The sequence below is a fragment of the Emys orbicularis genome, chromosome 1, assembly GCF_028017835.1.
Source record: "Emys orbicularis isolate rEmyOrb1 chromosome 1, rEmyOrb1.hap1, whole genome shotgun sequence".
Taxonomy (NCBI): Eukaryota; Metazoa; Chordata; order Testudines; family Emydidae; genus Emys; species Emys orbicularis.
The window spans coordinates 88,230,668-88,247,618 of NC_088683.1; the positions used below are offsets into that span (position 1 = coordinate 88,230,668).

Here is a 16,951-nt window from a genome sequence, read left to right on the forward strand (position 1 = left end):
CTTCTTAAATTTGCTATTTCTCTTCAGTCCAGCTTTAATAAATGTTCTTCAAATAAACCAGCATCCAAAAGAACAGATGTTAAAGCGAGTAGTAATGTGGGAGGAATTCAGAATACTGGCATCATCAAAAATCTTACCTCTAACACACCAATTACAGTTTCACCCCAGCCCATGTCAACAATTGAGAGTAAAGGAGCAGATGTTGTTCAGGACAAAACAGGTAAGGAATCTGGTTTTTAGGATAGGAAATTATCTGAGTTTGTGAAAAAAAGATCTTGGAGCAATACTTCACATGCTTTGGCCAGCCTTGCAGAATGAAAGTTCACAAGTCATTATGTCACCGTGAAATATTATTTGTATACGTTTGTGTATATAATTGGATTCAACTGCCTTAACCATGAGACTATCCTTTCTCTTCCCACAGTTCCCTACCTCATTCACCACAGGCCTTCAAACTGCTGCAACAAATCAGGAAGGTATTGACCAACAACAGCCCCATTGCTAGATAACCTTAATTCAATCCCAAGCTGGGTCCATCCTGTGCACTGAATGAGGCAGGTATCCTGTGGAAAAAAAACAGTATGAGATCGTGTAATTAAAGGCTGTAGCCTATTGCATACACACAAGGAGGCCGAATTAAGGCCACAGGCAACATTAATTCTAACATTTTGTAAGTTTTTGACTTCACAACCTTAATTTTCTTTTTAATGTAGGTTTTTTTTTTATTGTAATATTTAGCTTAGTACAGGAAGTGGCCGTTTTGCTCATTTACATTGTTAGTGATACAGGCAGTGTCAAACCCCAAAACAAAAGAATGTAAAAGTTTCAAGCCTACTTAGGGCTTGTCTAGATTAACAGTTAGTCCATGGCAAGCTGGGTTGTAAATCTACCTCTCACTGTCTATGTAGACCCTGCTGCTGCTCACTAAAAGTTTCCCTCGTGCGCTTTGATGTACATCTCTTTGAAACGAGAATAGATCAAAGCAAGCTAGGGATTTTTTAGTGCACAGCAGCAGGGTCCCTGTGGACAATTAGTGAGAGGTAGATTTACATCCCATCTTGCTGCGCACTAACAGCTATCTAGATAAACCCGGAGTGTAATAGGTATGGCGCTATTTGTTTTTCCATAAAGTTGGGAGCAGCCACAATTTAATCACCATTGTGTTAACCTTGCACCTTGCTTATGATAGAATAGCTATGTATGAGCTGAAGGAACTGAGAAAGTCACTGGGTCCATGTGACATTACTCAGGATACAATCTGGATAGTTGAACAGCTGTGTCCCCTTAATTCTCTAGCCAGAGGTGCCTTTTACACTGCTTTGCTGTCAGAACATCCACTCCTGCCCTGTTAGCACAGCTTTTAGCATGCAAATTCACTCCCAGCTAAAATACATGAGCACTCTGACCAGTCACTCATAAATTACATATAGCGCAACACCCACAAATTCTTAGTCCTAGGTTTGTCACCCCAGAAATGTGCGTCTTGTATTGTCCAGGACACTACTGAACAATGCAAGCTCATAAAAAGTCCCCATCATTTCATCAAAGGAAAATGTTATATGCACTAGTTTTATCCCAAATGGAGTTTCCCACAAACTTTAATCCAAACACACTAGTTAAGATAAAACAATAATATAAGTTTATTAACTACAAAAAGATTTTAAGTGATTGTAAGTGATGATGCATGAAAGTCTGGAGTGGTTACAAAATAAGAGTAATACACAAGCTAATACCTAACTTAACAAGCTAAGTGAACTTAAAATCAAAGATTTTTTTGTCTCACCATATGCTTCTATAAATTTCACAGGCTGGGTCTCCTTTCAGCCTGAGAGCACTCCCCCTTAGCTGAGCTCTTTGAGAGTTGTTGATGTCGAGACAGAGAGTTGGGAGGAGGAGAGGTGCAATCAAATGTTTCCCTTCCTCTTCATAATTCAATTTCTTCGGCTAGATACCTCCTTGCTGAGTCATGGTGACATGCAGTTCTCTGTGGATGTGAGGTTAAAATCGTCCCTGGGGTGAAATGTAAACTTCTTGTTTACACCTTCCCCCCTACTGGAGGATGGCCGCTAAAGTAGGTGATGGCCCTTTAACACCTGTCTGGGGTGATAGTGTGCCTTTGTCTCTGAAAAACTGATTTGTGGTGTTGGCCCAAATTACAACATATTTCAGTAACAATCATACAGTAGAATCTTATAACTTTGCATTTAGTGTCGCTACACATATTTTAACAGGATAATGATATTCAGCAGATTATGACTTTTCAAATGATACCTCACAAGGCATACTTTGTGCAAAATTTATCATAGTCTTGTAAAAGTGGTGACCATAATAGTAGACCGTCACAGTCCATTTTATATAATTAATCTTGTTGAGTTTAATTGTGGTAGAGTGATAAAAAGATTTAGATTACCTGTAGACTGTTTAGGTTCTGCATGAAATTATAAAAACATAAGAACGGCCATACTGGGTCAGTCTAATGGTTCATCTAGCCCAGTATCCTGTTTTCCAACAGTGGCTTGTGCCAGATGCTTCAGAAGGAATGAACAGAACAGGGCAATTATCAAATGGTCCAATCCCTGTTGTCCAGTCCCAGCTTCTGGCAGTGAGCAGTTTAGGGACACCCAGAGCATGGAGTTGAGTCCCTGACCATCTTGGCAAATAGCCATTGATGGACTTATCCTCCATTAACTTATCTAATTCTTTTTTGAACACAGTTATGCTTTTGACCTTCACAACTTCCCCTGGCAATGAGTTCCAAGGGTTGACTGTGTGTTTTTGTGAAGAAGTACTTCCTTATGTTTGTTTTAAACCCATTGTCTATTAATTTCATTGGGTGACCCCAGTTCTTGTGTTATGTGAAGGAATAAAATAACATTTCCTTATTCACTTTCTCCAGTCCATTCATGATTTTATACACCTTTATCATATCTATCTGTCCCGTGTCCATCCATCCGTCACCATTAGCCATCTCTTTTTTAAGCCTCGCTTAGAGGGCTCCGTGGAAAGGCATTCCTCTGAGCTTTTTATTGTTAGCAGGGTCTTGTTCTAGGTGCAGTTTTTGTCCGAGAGGCTTAAAACATGGAATGCTTTGCAGGCTTGTTTGTTTGTTTGTTTGTTCCCCCTGATCCCCCTTTCTAGCTCTCACTAGAAAGCTGGGGAATATAGGATGAGAATTAGGTTAGTTAAATCTCCCAGGGACTTTTGGAGATCTTTGCCTTTTACTCAAGAATTCAGATTATATATATGCCTGATGCTAACAAAACAGAAGAAGAAAATTATGGTGCAGCATATTTTGTGATATTTGTTTTAAAAGTATGCTCCAATTTTATTTTATTTTTTTGACTTTTGCATGAATAGTGTTAGGCAGTTTCAAGTCTATCTTGCTTTTCATGCCACAGTATTTGTAGTGAAGAGAAGGCTAAATTGGTTTTCTCATTCCTCTAGAGTTTATGCCTCATACCTTGTACTTTGGCTGGCAGAAGTACTTACAGTTAGCGCTTAAAGGTGCAGGAAGTTCTTTACATTTTTTTTTCTTTTAAAATAAAGCTCACCACAAAAGCAGTTAATTCATGTGCCCTTGTTGCATTATTTTTTTTTAACATTGTGCATTGATTTGACAGAGGAGATGATGCTAACTAAACACAGCACTTTTAATTAGCAGCTGTTTTCTAGGAGTTCTGACCCTTACTCTGCAAGGAAGTAAATGCCGTTGCTCTCTAAGGTATAACTTATTGGAATTTAACTTGAGCAAATTCAGTTCTGAAAAAATATTCTCAAGTCTATTGAGCAAGTCTTTGAGGGGTTTCAAGACTCAAAAGAAATTTTTAATGATTTTTTTTTTTTACGCTGCTAAACTTTTCCTCTTTTTTAAATAAAGAGAAATATGTTTAACAACATTTATTAAGCAATAAGCCACTGCAGTCTATAGGGACACTGATTAATTAACCCCCTTGGGTATGCAGTGCAGTATGAGGTGAAGTAGAATGCTTCCTGTGTACCCAAGAAGTGTCACTAATCAACATTACTGCACCATCTGGAGAATCTTCCTTCAGTTACAACATGCACTTATTAAAAGCATTCATCTTTCCTATTTAAAAACAATTACTTTTTTTTATGATTGGTCTTATTTGTGTGCTAGAACTCAGTTAAATATTTAAAGAGTGCATGCTTGAAATTGGCATCTGGGTAATGCTGTAAAATAGCATATTTTCTTGTATATGAGCCCAAAACCATGTGCTTAAGTTTTATGGAGAGTCCTTTGGGTGTTGGTGAGAGTAAACCTACTAGGTGAAATAGTACACATTTATTGCAGTATTACATGTAGGATAAAGTGGAAAGGAATCTAAGCTCAGAGAGAACATTGTATGCCAAAATATATCAAAGTGAAATTCAGAATGTGATCCAAATTACAAGTTTATGATCTGATTATGCAAACATACATGCGTATGGGTAACTTCACACACATGCATAGTTACACTGAGTTTAGTTGGACCACTTGCATGATTGAAGTTACTGGTGTGTAAATGTTTGCAGGACTAGGCCCTATGAATGGATTTCACCCTGATTTGTTGTTAACTTATTCATAGGCCTATTCATTGTTGTAGTCATGTTGGTCCCAGGATATTAGAGACACAATGTGGGTGAGCTGCCTTATTTCAACTGTGATACTCAGACCTGAAGAAGAGCTCTATGTAAGCTCAAAAGCTTATTTCTAACCAAGAAAAGTTGGTCCAATAAAAGATACATCATCATTCACCTTGTCTCATAGACTTTAAGGCCAGAAGGGACCATCATGATCATGTAGTCTGACCTCCTGCATATTGCAGGTCACCGAACCTCACTCATCCGCTTAACCTCTGGCTGAGATACTGAGTTCAAACCATTAAGTGACCTGTGCCCTATGCTGCAGAGGGGCACAACCCCTCCTCCCCCCCTCCGCCGCCCCCAGCATCTCTGTCAATCTGCCATGTTTAGGGTTGGGAAGGAATTCCCGCTCCTCCCCTCCCCCCCCCCCAGGTCAATCAGTTAGATACTAAGCATCTTGGTGAGATCCACCAGCTAGACAACTGGAAAAGAATTCTCTGTAGTAACTTAGAGCCATTCCCATCTATTGTCCAGTCTCTGGCCATTGGAAATATTTGCTACTAGCAGTTGCAGATGGGTCACCATGCCATTGTAGGCAGTCTCCTCATCATACCATCCCCTCCATAAACTTATCAAGGTCAATCTTGAAACCAATTAGATTTTTTGCCCCCACTGCTCCACTTAGAACACTGTTCCAGAACCTCATTCCTCTGATGGTTAGAAACAGGCATCTATTTTCAAGCCTAAACTTGTTGGTGACCAGTTTATATCCATTTGTTCTTGTGCTAACATTGGCCCTTAATTTAAATAACTCCTCTGCCTCCTTGGTATTTGTCCCTGTGATGTATTTCTAGAGAGCAATCCTATCTCTCCTCAGCCTTTGTTTGGTTAGGCTAAACAAGCCAAGCTCCTTGAGTCTCCTCTCATAGGGTAGGTTCTCCATTGCGCTGATCATCGTAGTAGTCCTTCTCTGCATCTGTTCTAGTTTGAATTCATCTTTCGTAAACATGGGAGATCAGAATTGCACTCCGTATTCCAGATGAGGTCTTATCAGTGCTTGGTATAATGGTAATAACACTTCCCAGTGTCTACTGAAAATCTCTCACCTGATGCGTCCTATGGTTACATTGCTTTTTATCACAGCTGCATCACATTGACGGCTCATAGTCACCCTGTGGTCAATACACCCATGTCCTTCTCTTCCTCTGTCGCTTCTAACTGATACATCCCCAGCTTATAGCAGAAATTCTTGTTGTTAGTCCCCAAGTGCAAGGTCATAACTATTAAATATCATTCCATTTCTGTTATTCCAGTTTTTAAGGTCCTCCAAATCTTCTTGTATGATATTCCGGTCCGCCTCCATATTGGCATTACCTCCCAACTTTGTGTCGTCCGCAAATTTTATTAGCACATTTCCATGTTTTTGTGCCAAAGTCATTAATAAAAATGTTAAATAAGACTGGTCTCAAAATTGATCTCTGTACTCCACTAAACAACTGCTCTCCAGCTTGACAGTTCACCTTTCAGTATGACCTGCTATAGTCTCCTCTTTAACCAGTTCCTTACCCACCTTTCGGTTGTCATATTAATCTCCATCTTTTCCAATTTAACTAATAATTTCCCATGTGGAACTGCATCAGGTGCTTTACTGAAATTCAGGTAGATTAGATTTACTGCATTTCCTTTGTCTAGAAAATCTTATCTTCTCAGAGAAAGAGATCAGGTTGGCCTGGCATGATCTACCTTTTATAAAACCATGTTGTATTTTATCCCAATTATCGTTTAGCTCTGTCTTTAATTACTCTCTTTCAGAATTTGTTCCAAGACTTTACATACAATTGATGTCAAACTAACCGGCCTGTAGTTTTCTGGATCCTTTTCCACCCCCCTCCCCTTTTCTTAAAAATAAGTGTAGTATATTAGCAATTCTCCAGTCATGGGGTATGACAGCCCAGTTTATGGATTCATGAAAAATCCCTGCTATTGGATTTACAATTTCATGTGCCAGTTCCTTTAATATTCTTGGATGGAGATTATCCAGGTCCCCCAATTGGTCCCATTAAGCTTTTTGAATTTGACTTTCACCTTGAATGTGGTCATTTCTACTTCCATATCCTCGTTTCCATTAGCCACCTTGTCACTACCCTTAAACTCTTCATTGCCCTTATTTAAAAACTAAGGCAAAGTATTTGTTTAGGTGTTGAGTCATGCCTAGATTATCTTTAATCTCCACCCCATCCTCAGTGCTTAGCAGTTTCATTTCCTTTTTCCTTGTTTTCTTTTTATTTGTATGTCTAAACAACTTTTTGCTATTGGTTTTAATTTCCTTTGCAAGGTCCATCACGTCAAGCTTTTCTGTTTGGTGTGGAAAGGTCTGCTTGTATATTGAGTAGCTAATTATAGGCAGGGCTGGCAGAGGTCTGTATGGTAGATATAAAGGTTCCAAGCCTGCTGCCGACCATGTGGATATCATTATGATGCCACATGATGGAATTCCTGTTTTTCAGTTTGCTTTTTTGGAAACAGGCAATTACACACAAAAAAGTTAAAAGAACACTAAAAAAATTTCAGTGTCAAGTACTCAAAAGTTTGGAAATGCCAGAATTGAGGTTTCAATCCAACATTAATTTGCCCCTTTTAATTACATGATCAATACTATTTTTTCCACAGGACCCCAGCTTCATTCAGTGTCCAGGATGGGCCGGCTCTAGGCACTAATAATTAGTGGAATAGGGGTATGGAATTCAAAAGCTCAAGACACTCCTAATTCAGTCTGTAAACTCATTTCCCAAAAGTGGGCTTCCCATTCTACGGAGGATGTGTTTTCTTTTGATCCAAGTCTTAACGTTTGCAGCCCAACCCTCTCCCCAAAAAAACAAAACCAAGGATGATTTGCAATGGGAACTTCAGCCAGGACAGAAAGAGACCTGTTTGAAGGGATTAAGATGGGATCAAAATTGTAAATGTCTCCTCCTTCACATAATGTCCCTATGGGCATTCCCTTCAGATGCGCATGCACCCATGTGCCTTTGATTGGAAATTTTTGTTTGGAGTGCTTGTTTGGCCTGCACTTGCGCTCTAGTCCTCCTTGTGCTGTGGTCCAAAGATATATAGAGAGTTACCTGGGCAAGCTGCCCTCTATTCCTTCTCAATTCCCCTTGGCCTGAGATGGAGCATCTAGTGTGCCTGCATCTTGCTTAGTCTCTAGTTTAGCATTACTGTTTTTGTTTTAACCAGTTAGTTTTAGTATATTTCAGTTTGCTTGGTATGGTAGTTATTATACAGAACCCACCTGTAAAATATTTCCTCCCTCACCAGGGGAGCTTCGGTGGCGGGGTGAGGTGTTTTTGTTTTTGTTTGTTTGGTTTTGGTTTTTTTGCTGGGGTGCTCTGGGATCCTCATGATTAAAATGTTGGCTCTTCTGCTGGGAATCCATCCTGGTTAGTGACCGACACTGTTGGTGAATCCACTCTTTAGGAGATACTCACATAATCTGCAGAGTGCAAGATATGCACCTCTTTTAACAACAGATTGAGGAATAACAGATTAAATCAAGTTTCAGCTCCTAATGATGGGAATAGGCTTTGTGACCAGCCTCAGGCCCAGGGAATCTCTCTGTACATCGGCATCCGAGTACTCTTTACTGCCCTGTTGACCTCCATTTCTTGGTCGATTCTTGACAGAAAAGACTGCAGAAGGTACCCCCAGGCTCCTAAGAAAAGAAGTTCTAGTTCTCCTAGTAGAGAGCCTTCATCGAAAAGAGTCCGGTCATATCAGAGACTGTGTGCTCCAGAGACCTCCAGTTCCAAAAGGTGTTCCATGAAGACTCCAAACTACTCTGGTACTGGAAGTTCTTTGAAGACTTCCAGTTCTTCAAAACACCATGGTACCAGTCATACCTTGGTACTGAAACCAACCCAGGTACTATTAAAGCATGATAGACCTAGCAGAGGCTCCAAGCACTCTACTTCACAGAAGCTTGTGCCATCTTCAGACTCTTCGATGCTGGTATATGGGTATCCCAGATGTTGATACCCGTAGAAGAGAGGCTATCCTTATCCTTGGTACCAGTTTCATCTAACAGGAATGTGTCTCAAATGTCAGTGCCGTCGGTATCTGCCCCATCTTCCAAGTTGGGATCACAGAAGCAGGTAATTCTCTTGGTACCGACACCGATTTCTGCAGAGCCTTTATCTATTTTGGCTCATTTACACTTGGTAGTGCAAGAATTTAGATATTCTAGAGCCTTGGTCACATAAGACAAGCCATAATCCCTCTTGTTAATGGGTTCCAGGTGTTTGTCTGCACCAAGATCCACTTGGTCTCCAAGACACTATCTTTCACCGGTATCTCATAGATCTCCAGTACCGATTGAAACAGACAGTTGCATTTGCTTCAGGTGTCCTCTCCACCTTTGGACTAAATCAAGGATGATTCCTCAGACTCCCCAATCTCTGTATAGGGATCCTCTGACTGCTCTACATGAGACATTCCTCCATCTTTCTATCCTGCAGGGAAATCTGAGGACAGATAATCTTATGCCCCTCTTTACCTGCATGACCAACATTGCATCCTCCCTCCTTTGCCTTATGGTCAACCTCAGTGGCCATACTGGAACCTCTGGGCTGTCTGCTATCACCAGTTCTTAAAGCCTCCCAGCTCCTCCCATGGAGATGGTTGAGGGAGACTCTGCCCTCTCCTCCCTCCTTAAAAGCCTCAGGAGGAGTCTTTTGAAGACCAGGAAGCTAGAGCAGACAAGGAGGTGACATTGCAAATTAATATTTCATCAACCTCATCAAACAAGGCCATAGTGCTACTTCCACCTTCTCTTGCTGAATACTTTAAGCAGTTTTAGGAATTGATTAAATGTATTTCTGAATCCTTATAGATTCTGCCAGAAGAGGTCCAGGAGTCCCAACATATGTTTTTTGACTTTTTATGTACATCAACTTCTGGCAGAGAGGCTCTACCAGTGAATGAAACAAAACTGGACCCTAACAAAACCATCTGGCAAACTCCAGCCACTGCATACCTGCTTGCAAATGGGAGGACAAAAAATATTGCATACTGGTGAAAAATTCAGAATTCGTATTCATTTACCCACCCTCCACTGAATTCTTTGGTTATGGAAGCTGTCAGTGAGCATAACACACAACATCAGATGAAGTCAACACACTGTGTCAAGGAACAAAAGCGTCTTGACCTATTTGGACTTGAGCTACTTGTCAGTGACTCTACAATTCCAGCCTGTTAATTACCAAGCCCTGATGGCAAAATACGACTACATCAATTATGATCAATTCAACAATTGTATTGATCACCTCCCAGTAGAACACACTCACTCCATCTCTACTGCAGTCGTTATGCATAGAACATCTGGCTACGACTGTTTAGCATTTCTAGGGAGGTCCAAAATACTGTAGTGGATCTTCCTTTCTGTGAGCTTAAGCTCTTTTCTGAGTCCTCAAATGAATCTCTTCTCACTTGAAAAGATTCCAGGGCCATGCTCAGTAAGTAAGAGAGATTTAGTAGGTTGTACTTGGCATAGAGAGCTCATCTGGTTCAATACGCTTTCTCCCATAGATCCACCGAACCACCTAAAAGAAACCTAGCTATCAAAAGAAGAGACTACCCACTGTGACTATTGTAACCTTCACCACCTAGCAGTCCTTGTCCTCCAAACATCAATGTTGATGATTTGGTTAAGGGCACAGAACATTTCCCCCCCCCCCCCCCAATAGGATGGTGCAGCTGAAGATTCCTATCTGCCTCCCTCCCTTTGAAAACTGATTCTTCCATTTCCAACCAGCCTGGGACCAAATCATATCCAGCAAGTGGGTTTTGGAAGCCATACCACTGAGTTATTCCATTCAGTTCACCTCCATCCTCACCTTCCCCATCCCTTTTCAGGGACCCTTCTCACAAGCACCTGCTGAGGCAGGAAGTCAACTCTCTCCTATGTGTAGGGGCCATAGAAGCAGTTTCAGCCAAGCACAGAGGGAAAGGTTTGAATTCCAAGTTTTTATTCTGGTCCCATAAAAGAACAGAGGATGGAGACCAATATTAGCTCTTTGGCTCCTAAACACCTTCATGAAATCACAAAAATTCAGGATGGTGACTCTTTCAGCTATAAGTCCATTGTTAGATTGTGGGAATTGATTCTTGGCCCTCAGTCTTCAGGATGTGTACTTCCATGTTGCAATTCACCCCTCTGACAGGAGGCTTCTTCGCTTTCTAGTCAGCCAGTCTCTTTCAGTATGAAGTACTCCCTTTTGATCTTTCCTCTGCTCTAAGAGTGTCCTCAAACATCATAGCAGTGGTAACTGCTCATTTGCATTATCTGGGAATAATAGTCTTCCCTTACTTTGGTTGGTTGCTGAAGGGACAGTCGTACAACAAAACTCAGTGTCTCTGCCATCCATCTGATAATGTCTGTCTTCCATAGATTAGGATTTCAACTCAGTATTGACAAGTCCACCTTGACTCTGGTTTGGCAAATAGATTTCATAGGGGCTTCTTTGAATTCCATAACAGCCAGAGCTTATCTTCTGAGGGACAGATTTATAACTCTAACAAACCTAATTTCCAAGCTGCAAGTAGGTCCCCAGACTTCAGCAAGAAATTGTCTTCCTATGTTAGTTCTTATGGCAGCATGTATTTTTGTAATACACTATACCAGATTATGCCTTCACTCCTTTCAAGGATGGCTCAAACAGTCTATATTCTGAACATACAGTCTAGACAAGCGCCTATGATTCCCTCACAATGAATTGAACTCAGTGGATGGAAGGACCCCTCTAAAGTCTGTGCAGGAGTCCCATTCTTCCCATTTCCTCCCACTGTCAGTATAACATCAGATGCATCCCTTCTGGGATGGGAAGTGCACCTAAGGGATCTTACTAAGTGAGGGCAAGTGGTCTGCCCAAGAATCTTTTCTACACATTAACATTCTGGAACTGAGAGTAGTCAGGAATGCCTGTATCTACTTCCTTCCTCTAATCAGGAGCAAGTCCATCAAAATCATAACAATGTGCCCCGCTTGTTTTACATCAGTGGGGAAGTGAGGTCCCCTTGTCTTTGGGCTGAAGCCATAAAGCTGTGGAACTGGCACACAAGCAGTCACATCCTGATGTCAACATCTTACTACCAGGCATACAAAACACCAGAGTTGACAATCTCAGCAGGCATTTCTCCCAAGATTACAAGAGGGAACTGGACTCGAGAACTCTCCATTGTGTCTTTCTAACATGCAGTGTCGGAGAAGTGGATCTGTTTTCTACCACCCTCAACAAAAAGGACAGGAACTTTTGTTTGAAAGGAAGTCTGGGTCCCCCTTTTTTGTGTGTGTGTGTGTGTGTGTGTGTGTGTGTGTGAGGTCATCCTTATTATGTGAACGACTGCACATATCCTTCAATACCATTGCTTCTGAGAGTGCTCATAGAGCAAGAAAAAGACAGTGTCATTTTAGTTGTACCAACTTGGCCCAGACAGGTCTGGTACCCTTACCTGATTTGCCTCTCTTCTTGTTCACCTGTTCCCTATGTGCTATGCTAGGACTCTGGCTGCTCTCTTCAGCCCAGCTCCTTGGTGATTCTTGGGGATAGAGACTTCCTCTTCAACAGAAGTACAGCAGAAAGACATCTATGAAAACTGCTTACCTTCAGAAGTGGAAGAGATTTCACCATTCCTGTGTCTGATGACAGACTTTTTCTGTTTACTCTTCCCTTTCTGCTGTCCTTGACTATCTGTTGAAATAAATAAATAAATAAAAAATCAGATCTTGTCATGTTTCCGTCATGGTTCACTTGGTGGCTATGACAGCCTTTCATTTGTCCATGGAGGTTTTTCAGTTTTTGCTCACTTCACGATGACAACATTCCTCAAAGGACTGCTGAATCTTTTTTATGCAGATCAAGGAACCCACCCTGGTATGGGGTGGGGACTTGGTCCTTAACTGTCTAATGAAGCCCCCTTTTGCACTTCTTCTGGCTACCTGTGCACTACTCCACCTTTCTATGAAGTCAAACTTCCTGGTAGCCATCACTTCTTCCTGAAGGGTTGGAGAAATGGGTGTTCTGAAGGCAGACCCCCCCACTCACCAGGTTCTTCAGGAACAAAGTTTCATTACGACCATATCCTAGATTTCTACCTAAAGTTTCTTCTGAATTCCATATTAACTAGGTTTTCACCTGGCATGACTTTTGAAAGAAAACTGGACCAGAAAGGAAGCAGCCTTACGTTCTTTAGATGTCAGAAGGACACTGGCGTTCTATTTAGATAGAACCAAGCATTTCAGGAAGTCTCCTAGACTCTTTTTGTCAGTTGCTTACAGATTCAGAAGATCTGCAGTTACACCCAGAGATACACTTTGAGAGTCTTCAGGATGAATTATCTCTTATTATGACAATGTTCAGTCTCCTTCTAGGGTGATAGCCCATTCCACAAGGTCCCAATCTACTTCTGTGGCTTTCATTTAACAATATTCTGGTCACTGAAGTTTCAGAGCCATAACCTGGACCTCAATACATACCTTTTTCCAAACATTATGCTCTGATTCATTCTTCTAAAGCAAATAAAGTGGTTGGCAATGCAGTCTTCAGTGTTACATCCATCTCCATCAAGGGATACTGCTTGGGAGTTACCTGAAGTGGAGCACACATAGGGATGCTACTTGTAGAAGGAGAAGTTACTCCCCTTGTGCAGTAACTGGAGTTTTTAAGATGTGTATACCTGTGGGAGCTCCTCATAGAGCTAGAAATCAATAAAGATCAGTTCCCAAGCCATTATGGACAGACAACCTTTATATTACTGCAAGTGATCTAAAGTTATATTTAGCTTTGTTTTTCTGTGCTGCTTTTCTAGGTTTAAAAGAGATGTAGAGGCTGACCGGCTTAGCCCATCTGTAACTCTATAAAGTCTGAGTTGGATCAATCTTGGAATATCCACCTTTTTACTTCCAGTGAAAAATGACCACCTTTAGAATAGACGTGACATCAAGAATAGTTATTAATCCTTTCTTTTATGTCTGTATCTTTCATTTCTTCTTCATTCTTGTAGAATTTTCAATTGAGATTTTTTTTGGTTAAACTTTAAGATGACATAAGAACAGCCATACTGGGTCAGACCAAAGGTCTGTCTAGCCCAGTATCCTGTCTTCCGACAGTGGCCAATGCCAGGTGCCCCAGAGGGAATGAACAGAACAGATAATCATCAAGTGATCTGATGGGCCCCTGTCGCCCATTCCCAGCTTCTGGCAAACAAAGGCTAGGGAGACCTAACTGCTCATTTTCTAAACACTAGTTTTAGAGCTTTGGGGGGTTGGGGGGGAAGCAGCTTGAAGATACACATGCATATATTTATATATAATTTTAAATTGAACATTTAACAACTGTATATTTTAAGCAGAGACTGCTTTTATTGCTGGATAATATTGATAGGTGACTTTTCTCCTCCAAGCTTATAAAAGTACTTTACTTTTTGGGGAGTGGGGTGTTGGTTTTTTTTTTTTTTTTTTTTTTTACCAATTTCCATTAATCCTGACTGCATCCATCAAGTAAACAATACATTTTGTAGTGTTACCTGAAAAACTTAGTTTGAGCATTTGTCTCCATTAACAAGACTCCTTGTATACAAGGAAAAAGTAAACCTATATTTTTCTTTCACGTGTGTGACTGGAGGCTGTTAATGAGGTAACTCTCTCACATGAAGGAATGTACAGACAAAGAGTTGGTTTTCTAATTAGAATTGCTACAAGACCGTAAAATAAAAGTATAGCAAACTTTGTTTTGCCTTTTGTTAGGGAAACTGCTTGGATTGATGTTCAGTTAGAGATTTTGTAAAGCAAGCAGAGTCTTTTTTAAATTTTTTTATTTGATGTAATGAAACAGTAAGTCCCTAATAGAATGTTGTTGTCATCTTAAGGTTTTCCTCGTAGCGGCAGCATGGATGTAATTCTATCTAAAGAAACAGATCATGGGAAGAGTGCCAATATGACTAACTTTGATGATCTGGGACGAGATAGTTTGGGTGACATGTTCTCTCCAGTCAGAGATGGTAAGTTGTTAATATTGAAACTTGTAAGATTCGTTACAATGCAGATGGAAAAAAAAAACTAGGAGTCCTTGTGGCACCTTAGAGACTAACAAATATATTTGGGCATAAGCTTTCGTGGGCTAGAACCCACTTAATCAGATGTATGAAGTAAAAAATACAGGAGCAGATATAAATACATGAAAGGATGGGGGTGCTTTACCAAGTGTTAGGTCAGTCTAACGAGATAAATCAATTAACAGCAGGATACCAAGGGAGGAAAAAGAACTTTTGAAGTGGTAGGAGAGTGGCTCATTACAGACAGTTGACAAGAAGGTACCTGCTCCTGTATTTTTTACTTCATACATCTGATGAAGTGGGTTCTAGCCCACGAAAGCTCATGCCCAAATAAATTTGTTAGTCTCTAAGGTGCCACAAGGGCGCCTCGTTTTTTTTGCTGATACAGACTAACACGGCTACCACTGAAACCTGTCACAATGCAGATGAATTCTTGCTGTGTGCTCTGTCTGGCATCATCTTGTGCAGTACTTCTCCTTACAACAAGGCTCAGAAAGCTTAATGCTTTTAGTTTTGCACATATTGCACAGGATCCTATCTTTTTGCAGGCTTTGGAAAACTACGATTTTTTTTTTTTTTTTTAAGTAGGCAGACAACAAACTTTCATCAGAACATTTGTAAAAATGCAAGAGTTGGCTGTAAGAAAATATCAGTGTTGAGTGTCAATAAAAATACTGCCACTGTGGTCATTTGAATACTTATTGTCCGAGATGGGCCTATGGTGCACAGTCCAGATCCAAGTTTTCCCAAAGTTCTGGGATCCTGGTTGCACCTCAGACTCTTTCCCTATGATACGTATTTTTAAAACGTATTAGAAACAAAAGTATGAAATAGACTAACATGGCGCTCAAATATCCAGAAGGCAAATTAATAAGAAAACAATCAGAGGTATTATTTTTATTGATTTCTAGGAGCTTATGTTGATGGGGAAGTTAGAGTAGTGCGTCTGCTTTCATCTTTGGGCTCTGATCCTGAAAGCACATGCACTAATGTGGATCTCTGCACCTGTGTGCAATCCTATTGGAAGTCATGAATCTGTATAAGTAGAGCCCTACAAATCTGCGGATATCTGCAGACCCTTTTTGTGGATCACAGATCAGATGCGGATACAAATTGTATCTAGAGCCCTGCAAGTCTGTGGATATCTGCCTTTATCTGTGGACCATTTCTGCGGATCGGATGCAGATACAAACTTTGTATCCGTACAGTGCTCTATGTATGAGTGCAAGAGTCCAGAATGCAGAAGCAGGAGTCCAGAATACAGAAGCTGTTCCTGTTTCATAGTTATGTTAATTGCTTATTATTAAACTACTGTGTTGATGTAGAATACGGACACAGATTCAATCTACACACGTTTTAAATTAACTTTTATTTTTGTCAATATTTTGTAGATGTTGCAGTTTACAAAACAAATGAAGATCTTCCAGGAAAAGGAGATGGTAAGCGTTTTTGCAGTACATTTCTGTTTACTGTCAAGGCTAAAAACAAAACAAGCCTGGTTAGCCAAGGCATTAACGCCAGTTTTATGCTGATATGATTCCATTGAAACCAAACCATCCATGCAGTCAAACATCAGTGGAACTGCACTGGTATAAAATGGACATAATAATGTCAGGGCCCAATATGTATAATTTTGGGTGTGCTGTGTAACAGCAAATCATAACTGTTTTAAGAAAAGCATTCCTGTAGGTAATCAGTACTGCAGGATATGGGTTTTCTCTCCATGTTTGCTTGTTTATGTGTTAATGAATACTTCAGTGTAAGCCAGAAAAGCCTTTTGTTTTCTCTTTCCCTTTCAGGTTTGGATTTTCAGCCCTACTTTCCTGGTTTGGATTTCCTTCCCCAATTCAACACTGTGTTTCCCATAAAAAGAAACACAGTAGGTGCTTGCATGCAAGGGACACGTTCTAGCCCATTACATGCATTTGTGGGCTCTCCTATTAAAGAAGAAGATGAGCATCCAAATCAAGATGCTGAAGCTACAAAAATAGATATTGGAAAACAAGAATCTAGAGAACCCTTGAAACAGGTACTCTATGCTAATTCCTCTCCTAAGTGATTGTTCTTTGTTTTGTTTTTAAGTGTCTGCCTGTTGCCTTTTACCTGCAATAAATACTTTTATTTGGAATTTGCCAAAAATTGTTCCAGGAAATGTGTACTAAAAGGACTGCAAAATAACCCTTAGATGTCACAATAACCTTACAGTGTCTCTGTCTTACTCCAGTTTAGACCATTCTGATTCTTGATCTCTTTAAATGTC

The 16,951-nt window shown here is 40.4% G+C and overlaps 1 protein-coding gene across 1 annotated transcript in view; it reads left to right on the forward strand.

Annotated features, from left to right (window-relative positions):
• Positions 1 to 16,951, forward strand: part of NEDD1 (NEDD1 gamma-tubulin ring complex targeting factor) — a 50,562-nt gene that overhangs the window by 19,250 nt on the left and 14,361 nt on the right. Inside the window, exons 7-10 of the mRNA XM_065418089.1 lie at positions 28 to 220; positions 14,506 to 14,637; positions 16,083 to 16,130; positions 16,491 to 16,720. Coding sequence (XP_065274161.1) covers positions 28 to 220; positions 14,506 to 14,637; positions 16,083 to 16,130; positions 16,491 to 16,720 — 603 coding nt within the window. The remainder of the gene's footprint in view (positions 1 to 27; positions 221 to 14,505; positions 14,638 to 16,082; positions 16,131 to 16,490; positions 16,721 to 16,951) is intronic.